Below are 13,126 nucleotides of genomic sequence, written 5' to 3'. Positions count from 1 at the left end.
TCAAAACAAACACAATTTGATTAAATGCCCTTTATTTACCAGTAGGTGGCACTCTTGATCATGATTACTACTGGTAACAAAATCAGATTTTCTAAAAAGAGCTTTTAAAAATTAACATTTCTTTATTTTCTGCTTCAGTGGAGAAGTAGACCATTCAAACAGCATAATCACTAAGGGATATATCCTGTTGTGAGGACAATTTATTTTAGCAATAGTTGTATAAAACACTGCACAGAGCAATATTGCCATATTTAACTATGTCGTTAGCTGCCATTGAGTTGGCCCCTGACTCGTGGTGACCCCATGCACAACGAAATGAGACGCTGCCCAGTCCTGTGCTATCGCCACAGTTGGTTGCAGATTGGACCATGTCACCCACAGGGTTTTCATTGGTTGGTTTTTAGAAGTAGATTGCCAGGCCTTTCTTCCTAGTCTGTCAGTCTGGAAACTTCGCTGAAACACGCAACATGCAAGCCTGTACTGACAGACAGGTGGCGGCTGCACGTGTGCATTAGCCATGAATGGAAGTCTCCTGCATGGAAGGGGAGAATTCTACCACTGAACTACCTCTGCCCCCATATTTAACTATGTTGTTAGTTGCTGTTGAGTCCATTTCAACTCATGGTGACCCCAAATGTGCAGAGTAGAACTGTTCCATAGTGTTTTCAAGGCCATGACCTTTCAGAAGCCACAACATTGCCAGGCCTGTCTCCCGAGGCACCTCTGGGTGAGTTCAAACTGCCAAATTTTGGCTTGTATTCAAGCACTTAGCCATTTGGGCCACTCAGGAAAGTTTATTTAACTATATTGTCGTTCTGTGCTGTCAAATCTGTTCCGCTCGCAGTGACCCTATAGGACAGAGTAGAACTGCCCAACAGGGTTTTCTAGACTGTAATTTATATGGGAGCAGATTGCCAGGTGTTTGCTTCTGCGGAGCGGCCAGTGGATTTGAACCCCTGACCTTTTGGTTAGCAGCCAAGTGCTTAACCATTGTACCACCAGGGCTCCTTTGTTAATTGTCCCATTGCCGTCAAGTCAATTCTGATTCATAGCGACCCTGTGGGACAGAGTAGAACTGCTCTATAGAGTTTCCAGGGAGTGCTTCGTGGATTCGAACTGCCAGCCTTTTGTTTAGCAGCCGTAGCTCTTAACCACTACGCCACCAGGGTTTCCTTGTGATCTATAGAGTAGTTAAATTTTATTAGGGAACTTCACCTTAAGTGACACATAACTGTATTAATTCAGGCGTTGTTCTGGTGTTTTCATGGGGTAAATTTCCTAATAGCAGAGTTAGAGACAGGCCAAGGAAGATAAGAAAGGGAAACAGTAGAGAAACAATGAAAAAAGGAAAGTGGAGACAGGAGGAAGAATTGACAGAAAGGGGGTAATTGAGAGTGGGTGTGCTGTGAGGTGACACCCACTGATTAGAAGGAGCCTTTTTCAGCTAAGAGGTAGTGCCTTTTATCATTTTCCTTATATGCTGTCTCTGCCATTGCAGGAACTTTATGAGAATCTCAGTATATGGAAAAACTGCCCCTGTTCCAACTGGTGTGTATCAAAAGGTCTCAGTATAATACCAGGACCAATATATTGCATAAGTCAGCCAGCCATACACTTAATGACTCCCAAAATCTCATGGACTTCTAAAGTAAGTTTCGCCTTCTTTCTTTCCGTATTTAACGCACCAGTTTTGGTTTAGCACATTTAAAGGAGTGAAACTACATTTAGTCTTGCATGAGGTAAAAGAGGCCTTATATATTTTTTTAATTTACTAGAAAATGAAAAATAGCAAATTGCATATTTATCCACTCTGGCAGGAAAAATTAGATCTTAAGACTTAAGTTATAAAGTGGTGGACTTTTTGATATTATTTAGCTACAGCTGAATAAATTACATAAGATTTTCTCACCATGTGATTTATTTACTTTTATTTATTTTCTGTCTCTACCCACTAGAATGTAAGCTCCCAAGGGGGTCTTTAAGTCTGTATTCCCAGTGACTAGGACAATGGCTACCACATAGTGGCTCTTAATAAATGTTTGTCGATTGAAGGACTAAATTAATGAATATGGACTAAATTAATGATTTAATGAATAGTATATTCACACTTAGCTTTAATATTATTCTAACATTAAGTTTATTATAATTAATTTTTTCCAAAGAGCTCAGAGAGAAAACAGTATTCCCATACATTTTCGTTTATTTTCAAGCTAATAAACAATAAATAATTAAGATAGGAAGACACAGATATGGCAATATAACATGTTAGAAATGGCCGTTTTAGACAAATCTTTAAAAAATTGGCATAGGAAAACAGAACAGTAGAAACCAAAAAGTATATCAGCCGACTCCCCATCAGTGGTCTTCCTAATAGGCAGTGCTTTTTAGGATTTGGAATGTTGGGGAACCTTCCTGTGTATATGTGTGTGTTTTTGGAGTATAACCTAAAAACAGAAAAGTACGCAAATCCTAAGAGGAAAGTTTGATGAATTTTTACAAAGTGATGAGTTTTTGCGAAGTACTCAATACCCAGATCTAGAGGCAACGCTATCTCTATTCTTCCCCTCCCCAGGAGTAACTACTAACTTGATTTCTAACATTATAGATTAATTTTCCCAGTTTTCAACTTTACATGAATGGAGTTATAGAATATGTGCCCTTTTGAGTCTGCCTTCTTTCATTCAACGTGATATTTATGTGATCCATCTATGTTACTGCGTGTAGTTGCAGTTCGTTCACTCATGGCTGTATAGCTGTGGTGTGACTATATCACAGTTAGTGTATCCACTCTGTTATGGCCACTTGGATAGTTTCCACCTTGAGCTATTACAAATAGTGTGACTGTTATCTGCGTTGGTTTTTTTATGTCTGGGAACCTCAGGCCTTTTATGTTTGGGAACCTCAGGAAATTTGTCTGCCCTTGTATTTTATATAACAACAAATATTAAAGAGTTTGTAGCATTCTTTGGGTGAAATACAATTATAATAAAAATACTAGTTAAGAAATCTCCTCTCATCTGTGATAGCATAAGATCTGTCATGTGAACTTGGTCAGGGATTTTAGAAACTACTAGAGAACGTAAATATCTGACAGCACCAATAATTACATGCGTCGGTAATGTGGAGATCAATTGAATCAGCTCTGGAAAGAGTGGTAGAAATTTTCTCAGGGTGAAGTTAGGGCAATGGTTGGCTTGCTGTTAGGTTGGCTCATTACAGCAGCAACAGAAATCCAAACATTTCTTCATTGTCATCTATAAAAAAGTCTGATATTTCCTCACTCTTTCCTAAAATAACCTAACTTTCAGTTTTATGTTTGTCCAGGAAGCTCCGTGGCTTGTGCTGCTGTCATGATTCCTGGGTTGTTGCGAGGCTCTGCTGGCACCATCTGCACTCAGGCGTCTTTGTTGAGATTGACAGCTAGGTCATTACGCCACCTTACTCTAACCAGGTGAGTCATCAGTCTTCAGTGTCATTTGAAGTTGGCTTTTAAAGGGACTCGACCTGCTATTGGTCGTGGGAGGCATATCAAACTCCTGAAGGTAGCAACGTCTTGGCTTAAATGTACACGCCGTCAGTAACTCGTCAAACTTTAGATGTGCACGTTTTACCTTGACCATTTTCTAGGCTTCATAATGTTATATTGTATTTTGGATAGCCATGATATTACTGGGGAAATTAATCTTATTATTTTATGAGGATTAATACTTAATAACCTAGTAATTTTACTTTCTGTTAAAGCGTAATGAAATCCAAAAGGAAAACTGATCACATGGAGAGAACTGCAGATGTCGTTCGCCGGGAGGTTTGTATCTTTGGACTGTGGCAGGTTTTTCCAGTCTGAACAGTTTACACACAGTATGGCTGCTTATGGATATGATGTTAGACGAGTCTGGTCCCTTTGAAGGACAGTTAGGGAAGGTTTGTTATTTTTCTGAACAGGATGTACGGTAACTGATTTGAAAGATGACAGAGAAATACTCACATTTTTCCCTTTAAACTTGGAATCAGTGGATTATTTTGCCAGTTTCAGCGTTTTTTACGTGTACAATTCAGCGGCACCAATTACTTTAATCATGCTCTACGACCATCACCAGTATTCAGTGCATTTATTTCTGATGGAGCGTGGTAGCAACCAGGGAGCTATCCTCACGGAATGATGTTTAGGATTATACTATAGGGTTAGAAGGGTTTTTTTTTTTTTTTTTTTTTGGATTCCATGTCTCAGTCTTTGTCCTCATCTCTGCTTTAGAACAATCTCGTATTTCAACAGGGGAGAAAGTATTGCCGTCTGAGAGGGGAAGGTAGATGAGCTCTTGTTACCTTCTCGAGCACAGATTTTTTTTCCCCCCATATTCAGACTGTTGGAGGCTAATCTGCCCCCTGAAGGGGTGTCAAGGGCTGGGAAGTAAAGGAGCCTTACCCCTTTATCTCAGCGAGGAACCCCATTTTTATTTAAAAAGGTAAATTGAATATTTGATTTCTGCTTTTTTGAGTGTTTCTCATACATTAAGATGTAGTTAGCTTAGTGTTTTAAGTCTGTCTAAATTAACAATTAAAAAAACTGTTTTATATAAAGAAGGGCTGTACATATCTACAAACAGCAGCAGCAGTTGTATTTTGGCAGGAGTTTAATTTTTAGTCCTAATAGAAGGATACACTTGCACAGAAAGCCATACAGTTTTAGGTCCCACTTTTCAAGCGAATTCTACTTTTCAGAATATTGCTTTGGGACTGAGGGTGGCGTGTTTGTTGATTCGGCTTTAAGTCAATGTTATTGTGAGAAGTCTGTGTAGAATTAGTTCAGCACAGTAGATTTAGGGGAGTGTGGGAAAATACACTTTCCCATTGATGATAAATCTGAAAATACGATTTTTCTTTTTGTTTGTTCGACATATAAAAATGCTGATTCTATAAATATGAGACTTGTTAGGCTTTCTTTTTAAAAAGTACAGACTTTGCCAGTTGTTAAGAAAAAGTGGTTTCTTTAACAGGCTTGGGTGACATTCTTTCCTGTTTTATTTTGAGGCAGATTGAATTAGAGCAGGGGATGGCAGACTTTCTGTAAAGGGCCGGATAGTAAGTATTGGAGGCTGTTTGGGCCATGTGGTCTTAGTCGTAACTACCAAATTCTACCTTTGTAGTGTGAAAGCAGCCGTAGACGATACGTAAAAAAAAATCACAGTGGCTGTGTTCCAGTAAAAGTTGATTTCCCCAAACACCCAGATCTGGCCTGTGGGTTGTAGTTTACCAGTCCCTGAGTTAGAATAGTCAATTCAGAATTTTACAGGACAAAATTATTGGGACTTGTGGGGGGATTATTTGAACCAAGTTCAATTGCAAACTATAAAAAAAGTTAATGTAAACTCTAGTGGTTGAGAATTTTAGTGCCTGGAAGTCAGAAAATTAGAGTTAGAATTCCAGTCATGATATTACATTGGAGGAAGAAATTTCTAGTTGTAAAGCTTTGCTTCTGTTGTTAATTTTCACTCTTCTCCCAAATAGAATGAGAGTGAGGAGGAGATGGGAGGAACTGGAGAAAGCTAGATGATGTCTAGACTGCCACGTCAGTGGTTTAAGGTCTCCCCAGGGACTCACGCCTACCCCTGCAGAGGGCCACTCCTGACCACAGCACAGGGGCCCAGCCTTGAACTGTCCAAATGAACAGCTTCTCGGGTTTGCCATTATAGAACTATACCAGCTTCTGATAGTCTGGCCTGCTTGCCTTTAATTTGTGTAGTGAGTATGCTTTTTAAAAAAAATAATTTATTTTGTCTTTGTTGTTGAGAAATACACAGCAGAACATACTCCAATTTAACAATTTCTACATGTACAATTCAGTGACATTTATTACATTCTTCAAGTTGTGTAACTGTTGTCACCCTCCTTTTCTGAGTTGTTCCTCCCCCATTAACATAAGCTCTCTGCCCCCTAAGTTTCCTATCTCATTTTTTGAGTTGCTGTTGTCAGCTTGATCCCATATAGATGGATTTTAAAAGAGCTCAGTACTCAAGGCAGACATTCTTTACTACTTGAGCTGAACTACTACTTGATTTTAAGAAGACCCCAAGGGATATTTTTGGTTTAAAGTTTAAAGATTATCTCAGGGCAGTAATTTCAGGGGTTTATCCAACCTCCATGGGTGCAGAAAATCTGGATTCCGTGAGAATATGAAACTCTGTCCTATAACAAGTGTACTTTACACAACCCTCACATCTCCTTTGCTCTCGAGTTCAGGTCTGTGAACTGGCCTAAAAATAGAATGCAGCCTGCATTTTACAAAGCAGGACACAAAGCCCAGGAGGTATCTCGTGGCTTCTGCTGGAACCAGGGAGGCACCAGCTCAGGTGTCTGATTCCTAGACCAGAGGACCCCTCTGTCCTCCTGGGAGTGGGCGGAGAACAGAGTGCTCACTCGCCCACAGATGTCCTTTCAGCGTTGGGCAGTGTGTTTCCTCTGGAGAACTTACTGAATGACCATTTTGTGGTGTGAATGCTTTTTCCTTAGGGTTATAAATGTAGCCAGTCTGAGGTCATGCTGATACAGGAAACTGACCTCTACAGTTAAGTGACATTTGACTGTGTTCAAGTTTTTTTTTTTTTTTTTTCTTATGGACCAAAGAATAAGCAGTCTGGGTAGCCTTAGAAATGTCAAGGAGATAAGGGTAGACGTATTGTAATGCAGAAAGGATTGTTCAGGCGAGACTAATATTTTATTGACAGGGTGACTTCATGCATTGCCCTTGTAGAGGTTTAGCCCACTGAACAAGGTGTAGCCTATTCATCGCTTCAGTGAGAGGGTTTGGTAATGAAAGAATTTTTTTTTAATTACTAATTCTTATGCAGTCATTTATTCATTTGGAAATATGCCAGGCACTGGGCTAGGTCCAGAGATTCAGCATTGAAAATGGTTGATGAGGTCCCTGCCCTCAAATTCTGGTGGAACTCTGATTACAAGAAACTGATTTTATGCTTGTAAATGGTTCTGGAAAAACGACTAATTCTTTTTCAGTTGTACTAGTGTGCTGCTTTTAGAAGCCTGTGCCTTATCCTACAAGTGCCTTTCTCTTCACAAAGCACTTGATTATACGGTAGGTTGGTACCTGATTCTCACCACCACCTAGGGAGGAGGGTGAAGGGATCCTTACTTTCATTTCAAAGATGAGGAAATTCAGACTGAGAAAGATTTAGATAGGGTGACCCTGCTTCCTGATTCGCCCAGGATAGTCTTGGTTTTTGCCTGTTTCCTTGTATAATTTTCAACAGCACCTCCTTTCACTCTCAAAATTGTCCCATTTTGGATGGTAAATTATATCGTCAGACTAAGTTTAAAGGACGTGTTCAAGTAAGTGGAAAACTCAGATCTTTGATTTTCAAATTCTGTTTTCACTACAACAACAAAAAACACCAGAACACCTGATTAGACAGACAAGATTTAACTGAGTAACACAATGGAAGCTGCTAACCAAAAAGTCGCCAGTTCGAATCCATCAGCCACTCCTTGGAAACCCTTTGGGGCAGCTCTGCTCTGTCCTGTAGGGTTGCTGTGAGCCAGAATTCGCTCAACAGCAACAGGTTTTGGTTGGTTTGAAATTCAGACTTCACTTAGGTGTTGCAGAGTATAAGAAAGGGGGGTTACTGATGACACCTAAACCTAAAAACCCCATTGCCGCCAGGTTGGTTCTGACTCATAGCGACACGATAGGACAGAGTAGAACTGCCCCGTAGAGTTGCCAGTGAGTGGCTGATGGATTTGAACTGCTGACCTTTTGGTTAGCCGCTGTAGCACTCTGTAGCTCTTACCCGCTGAAGTAGTTAGTTAATAAAATCAGAGGCTGGGCATATCAGGCAGAGCCTTTCGGCATCTGACCATTCCTTGTGCAGGTTACTGAGAGCTGATAATCTGCCTGACTTGTGGTTTTGCAGAGGCTGGGGTTTGAGTGGGATGGGCTGCCCCTAGCGAGCTGGACCCAATCCCGAGTTTAACCCTTATCATTCTCTGCTAGACATCATCTGCGTATTATGGGGACATTATATGCTGGAGTGGTCTTCAGCTTGCAGATCGGCGCAGGCATATTTCACATGGACTATTTCCCAACAGTTGTACACCTAAATTTGCTTTGATGATCAGAAGCTGGTGGTCAGAGAGCTTGTTAGAGATTTTCCAGCCTGGGACCAAGCAGGGCTGGCACTTCCAGGCTCGCCACACTGTTAGCTCTGACAAAGTAAGAGGGTAGTGAGGAGAAACATCAGGAACCCACAGCCAAGAGGTAGCTGCAGGGGCTTGATGGGGGGCTAGGCCACAGCCTCTTGGAGAAATTTCAAAGGAGATATAGCCTGATGGTCCTGGCAGCTGGCCCCTGGCTTCTCAGCGGGCACCACTCACCCTGCCCGGTGAAGTCTCCAGGAGAAGGAGGCCCCTCGAGGGAAGACACAGCTTAGCAGCTTTGTAGCCCTGGTATCTAGCACAGTGCTGACATTGCATAGGCTCTCAAGGCATATTTCAGAAATGTTAATCCCACCTCTGTGGCTGATTACCTGTACGGCCTTGTATGAGTCACTTTGTAAAGCAAGAATGGTGATACTGTTCCTCTTGAGATGAGGTCATGATGCAAGTGTACGCCCTAGTTCTATAGTAAGGTAAGCTATGAAAAATGAGAAAGTTGCCTGTGTTACTATTTCTTAACTATGCCCAGAACTTAAAATGTTAGCGGCTAAAATATAGCATCAGTGTTTTTCACTGACACTTTTATTCGATAGATTAAGCAACCTAAGGTTCAAGATTCTTTTCCATTTCCCCCCTTGGGAACCCAATCCAATGAAATGAATTGTATTTTAAATTCAGCTGATTTGTATTGAGTGCCTGCTGTGTGTCCAACCCTGTTCTAGGTGCTGGGGGCATGAGGCGAGGTTCCTGCTGTACATGGAGCTTCATTCTGGTGGAGATAAACAAGAGAATGTCAGATGTGACGTGCACTATGAAGGAAATCACACAGGATAATGTGAGACAAGTGTGGCTGGGGGAGGTGCACTTTTACATAGTTGTGTAACAGTTGAGCTGAAGCTTGAGTAGGGAAGAGAGTCAGCCATGTGCACAGTATTCCTGGCAAGCTCGAAGGCTTTGAGGCAGGAATGAGCTTGGCATGTTCAGGGGAGAGTGATAGGATGGGAGATAGGCAAAGGCCAGATTGTATAAACGGTCAGCTTGGATAAGGAGTTGGGATTTGAAGGGTGGTCGTCTTAGTCATCTAATGCTGCTGTAACAGAAATACCACAAGTGGATGGCTTCAACAAAGAAAAATTTATTCTCTCACAGTCTAGTATGCAACAAGTCCAAGTTCAGGGCGTCAGCTCCAGGGGAAGGTTTTCTTTCCTCTGTCGGTTCTGCGGGAAGGTCCTTGTCATCAGTCTTCCCTGGTCGAGGAGCTTCTCCGCTCAGCAACCCTGGGTCCTAAGGACGTGCTGTGCTCCCAGTTTCTTCTTGGTGGTATGAGGTCCCCCTGTCTCTCTGCTAGTTATTTATATCTCAAAAGAGATTGGCTCAAGACACAATCCAATCTTGTATATTAAGTCCTGCCTTATTAACATAACTGCCACTAACCCCCTCTCATCAGCATCCCAGAGATAGGATTTATAGCACACAGGAAGATCACGTCAGATGACAAAATGGTGGACAGTCACACAATACTGGGAATCATGGCCTAGCCAAATTGATACACGTATTTTTGGGGGACACAATTCAATCCATGGCAGTGGTGGAAGGTTTTAAGCAGGGAAATGACATGTGGTTTACATTTTGAGCGAGTTGCCTATTAGCTTGGTAAAGAATGGCGTTGCGCTTTGGCACCAGATTGGACGCTGTTGACGTCGTCCCAGGTGGAGGCTTAGAGCAGGGTGGTAGTGGTGGAGACAGAGAGCAGTGGTGGATCTGGGGTTGAGGTAGGGCTGGTGGAATTCACTGACGGCACGGATGGTGGGCTGGGGGGACTAGTGAGGAAAGGAGAAGAAGCAAAAGTGATTTTTAGGTTTGGGATTTGAGTATTCAGGTAGCTCACAGGGCGGCATATATGGCTAAGGTGGAGAAGAGCTGGTTTGGAAGAAGGAAAATAAAGAGCTTGATTTTTGAATAATCTGAGATGGGGGAGGTGAGTGGCGTTACAGTTGAAACAAGATTGGCTATGAGTTGATAACTGTTGAATCTGAGTGGTGGGTACATGGGGATTCATTATACTATTTTCTCTTCTTTTGTATATATTTGAAATTTTCCATAATAAAAAAGAAAGAAATTTGTGAGGAAAAAAAGTTCTGTGTTGGATATGTTAAGTTTAAAATGCTCACAAGTTCGTTCAGATTCCAATAGGCAGTTGGCTATGTGAGTGTGGAGTTTACAGTGGGATATAAAAATTTTAAGCCATGTGGTACAGTGGTTGAAGAGGTCAGATGCTAACCAAAATGTTGGCAATTTGAACCCACCAGCCACTCCTTGGAAACCCTATGGGGCAGTTCTGCTCCATCCTATAGGGTCGCTATGAGTCAGAATCAACTTGAGGACAATGGGCTATTTCAATGGGTCTTGTAGGGTCGTCATGAAGATTGAATGAATTAGTATGTGCAGGGTGCCTGGTACATGGTCAGCCTTACGTAGGCATTTGCTGTTGCTGTCGTCATTATTTGAGGTGGGAGACCCTAGAAGTCACATGTGCTCTGATGGAGGGGAAGAGGGAGGCAGGCAGGTGAGAGGATACTTACTGGAATGAAGGCTGAGAGGAGACCCAGCCCAGGTGGGTGGGTTGGCCTTGGTAGGAGCAAGGTAGGTTCATTCATGCCAGGACATAGTGTTGATGGTGTAAGCCACTTAAGTACAATTGTATAGTTCACGGGATTTTGTGGTCTTCTCTTGTCATTAGATCACTTCATAAAATCAGTTTCTTTTCATCTGACTCCTACTGGGCAGATTGGTATTTGCCACAATTTATATAACATCTCCAGGCCTTTGTGTCCTTATGTGTAAAGTGACATATTGTTCTTGACAATGACAAAAATTTCCTTCAACTTTGAAATTGTTAGTGTCCTAACTACATTTTTGTTTCAGGTCATCTCTAATCCTGGCTTTGCCTAAACTTTTCAGCCAGAAAATGAATGAATGGGAATGAGCAGGGGAAGCCAGCCAGGTTTCCCAAGTATCTATTTCCTGTGCAGAGACGTCTGCATTGGCAGGAACATCAAATTATCCCTACGTAAAACCAGCTTTTTAAATCAATACGATGGCATTTCCTTTTAGATGCTGATTCTGTCAAAGCCTTAAAAATGTGCACTAGTAAAAGCTGGCAAATGGACTGTTATTTTATTGAACAGTAGAAGGGTCTAAATGTTATTTTATGGAAAGCTTCATTTCCTGCCATGTGTTTTAACTTAGAACATGGCTAGTTGAGGTTTCAGTTGCAAAAGCTTTTGATCCACTAAGTATGAGAGTTAAGTACAAATGTTCAAACATATAGTTTCTCCCGTCATGTTTTGCTTATTCAATAAAAGTCAGGAAAGAATGGCATATAACAAGGGTCACGATTCCATGTCCTCATTACGTGAAGCTAGCTTCAGAGTAAAATAACGATGTGGCCTTCAAAAAGATGTGCTTAATGTTTCTAACTTACACTGCTAGAAGTCTTTCTATAGAATGCAGTATTTATATCAACTAAGCAATGTTAAGTAGTAAAAAGGGCGATATGTTTTAAAAATTATGCAAGGTGTTTTATGTTGCCAGAATTACAGAAGGTATTATATGTTTCCAGTTATAGCAGTTTTGCCCAGATTACTAGGGCTAATAGCAATAGGGAAACCCTGATGGCGTAGTGTTTAAGTGCTACAGCTGCTAACCAAGAGGTCGGCAGTTCAAATCCACCAGGCGCTCCTTGGAAACTCTATGGGGCAATTCTGCTCTGTCCTATAGGGTCGCTATGAGTCGGAATCGACTTGGTGGCAGTGGGTTTTTTTTGTTTAATAGCAATAGGGATAATACTGTTTGTATTAATACCGGTAGGCATAAGGCACGCTGCGAATATTTTTGTTATTGTTGTTGTAGACACTATCTAAATGCAAATATGGCTTTCTTAATAGAAAGTGTATCTTGTTTTCTTCTTCATTGAATTTTATGTTGGGATTTGGCTAACAGTGAGTCATTTCTTTTCACAGAGTCTAGCATTTGACTGTGAAGTATTTGCATGTGTTTGAGCTAAAATTCTGTTCCCTCAACAGTGATTATAAATGTTGATTTCCCTGCTACCAGGCAACTTTTCTGGATGTGCTTAAGACTTATACGTAATCTGATTTTATTAAGGAATCTGACAGATGCAGGTTAAGCTGCTATAAATGAAATAATCTAGCTCTTGGCTATGTTTTTACAGATTATTATACTGAAAGAAAATAAGGTTTATAAAATAAGCCTTTCTTTTTTGGAAACATGAAAAAATGGGAGTAATAATATAGAAGAGAGTCCTGATGAGTCTCATTACCTGCCTTTGTAATTAGATATCTAAAATAGGATGAGTGGCACACAGAGGAAGATACCTGTCCTACTGAGGAGGGCTCTGCTCTCACTGATCTCTCCGACATTTTTGAGCAGAAATCTAGATTTTCTTGAGTGTTCCCCCCCTTCTCTTTTTAAACAACAAAAGGCTCTCGAACTTCTATTAATCTTTATTCTGGAAACCAATTTTAAGTGACTTTAAGAATTTTCATTCATTCTGCGAATATTTACTGAGCCTTTGTGTATGTTGGGCCTTGTGCTTCATCTAGGAGCTGATATAGATACAAATTCCTCCTAATGCCTGACCTCTAGAGGCATATGGTCTGTGTGGTGGCAAAGACATGTTCACGAGTATTTGTAATTCACACTAATACATGATAAGTATGATGAGAAAGGCAGAAAAACATTTTATGGGTAGAGGTGAGAGGAAAGAGAAAAGAGGAAGACCTCAGGGAGGAGGTGGTACATGAGCAGGGCCTGGAGGGGTGAATGGGAGGTTGATGGACAGCAGAGGGAATGCAGTTTGTGCAGAATGACCTACACAGAGGTGGGAGTTGAGCAGGGATCAGGCGCCTTCAAGGACTAGCAGCTTGTCCAGTTGGCT

At 41.2% G+C, this 13,126-nt stretch overlaps 1 protein-coding gene across 1 annotated transcript in view; it reads left to right on the top strand.

Moving 5' to 3' along the window:
* Nucleotides 1-13,126, top strand: part of OXNAD1 (oxidoreductase NAD binding domain containing 1) — a 41,735-nt gene that overhangs the window by 5,170 nt on the left and 23,439 nt on the right. The window contains exons 3-4 of the mRNA XM_049870695.1: nt 3,325-3,451; nt 3,742-3,805. Of these exons, the coding sequence (XP_049726652.1) occupies nt 3,325-3,451; nt 3,742-3,805 (191 nt within the window). The remainder of the gene's footprint in view (nt 1-3,324; nt 3,452-3,741; nt 3,806-13,126) is intronic.

This window comes from Elephas maximus, chromosome 27, assembly GCF_024166365.1.
Source record: "Elephas maximus indicus isolate mEleMax1 chromosome 27, mEleMax1 primary haplotype, whole genome shotgun sequence".
In the NCBI taxonomy this organism is placed as follows: Eukaryota; Metazoa; Chordata; class Mammalia; order Proboscidea; family Elephantidae; genus Elephas; species Elephas maximus.
The sequence above is the reverse complement of the archived record's forward strand: the minus strand, read 5'-3'. Positions and strand labels throughout refer to the sequence as shown.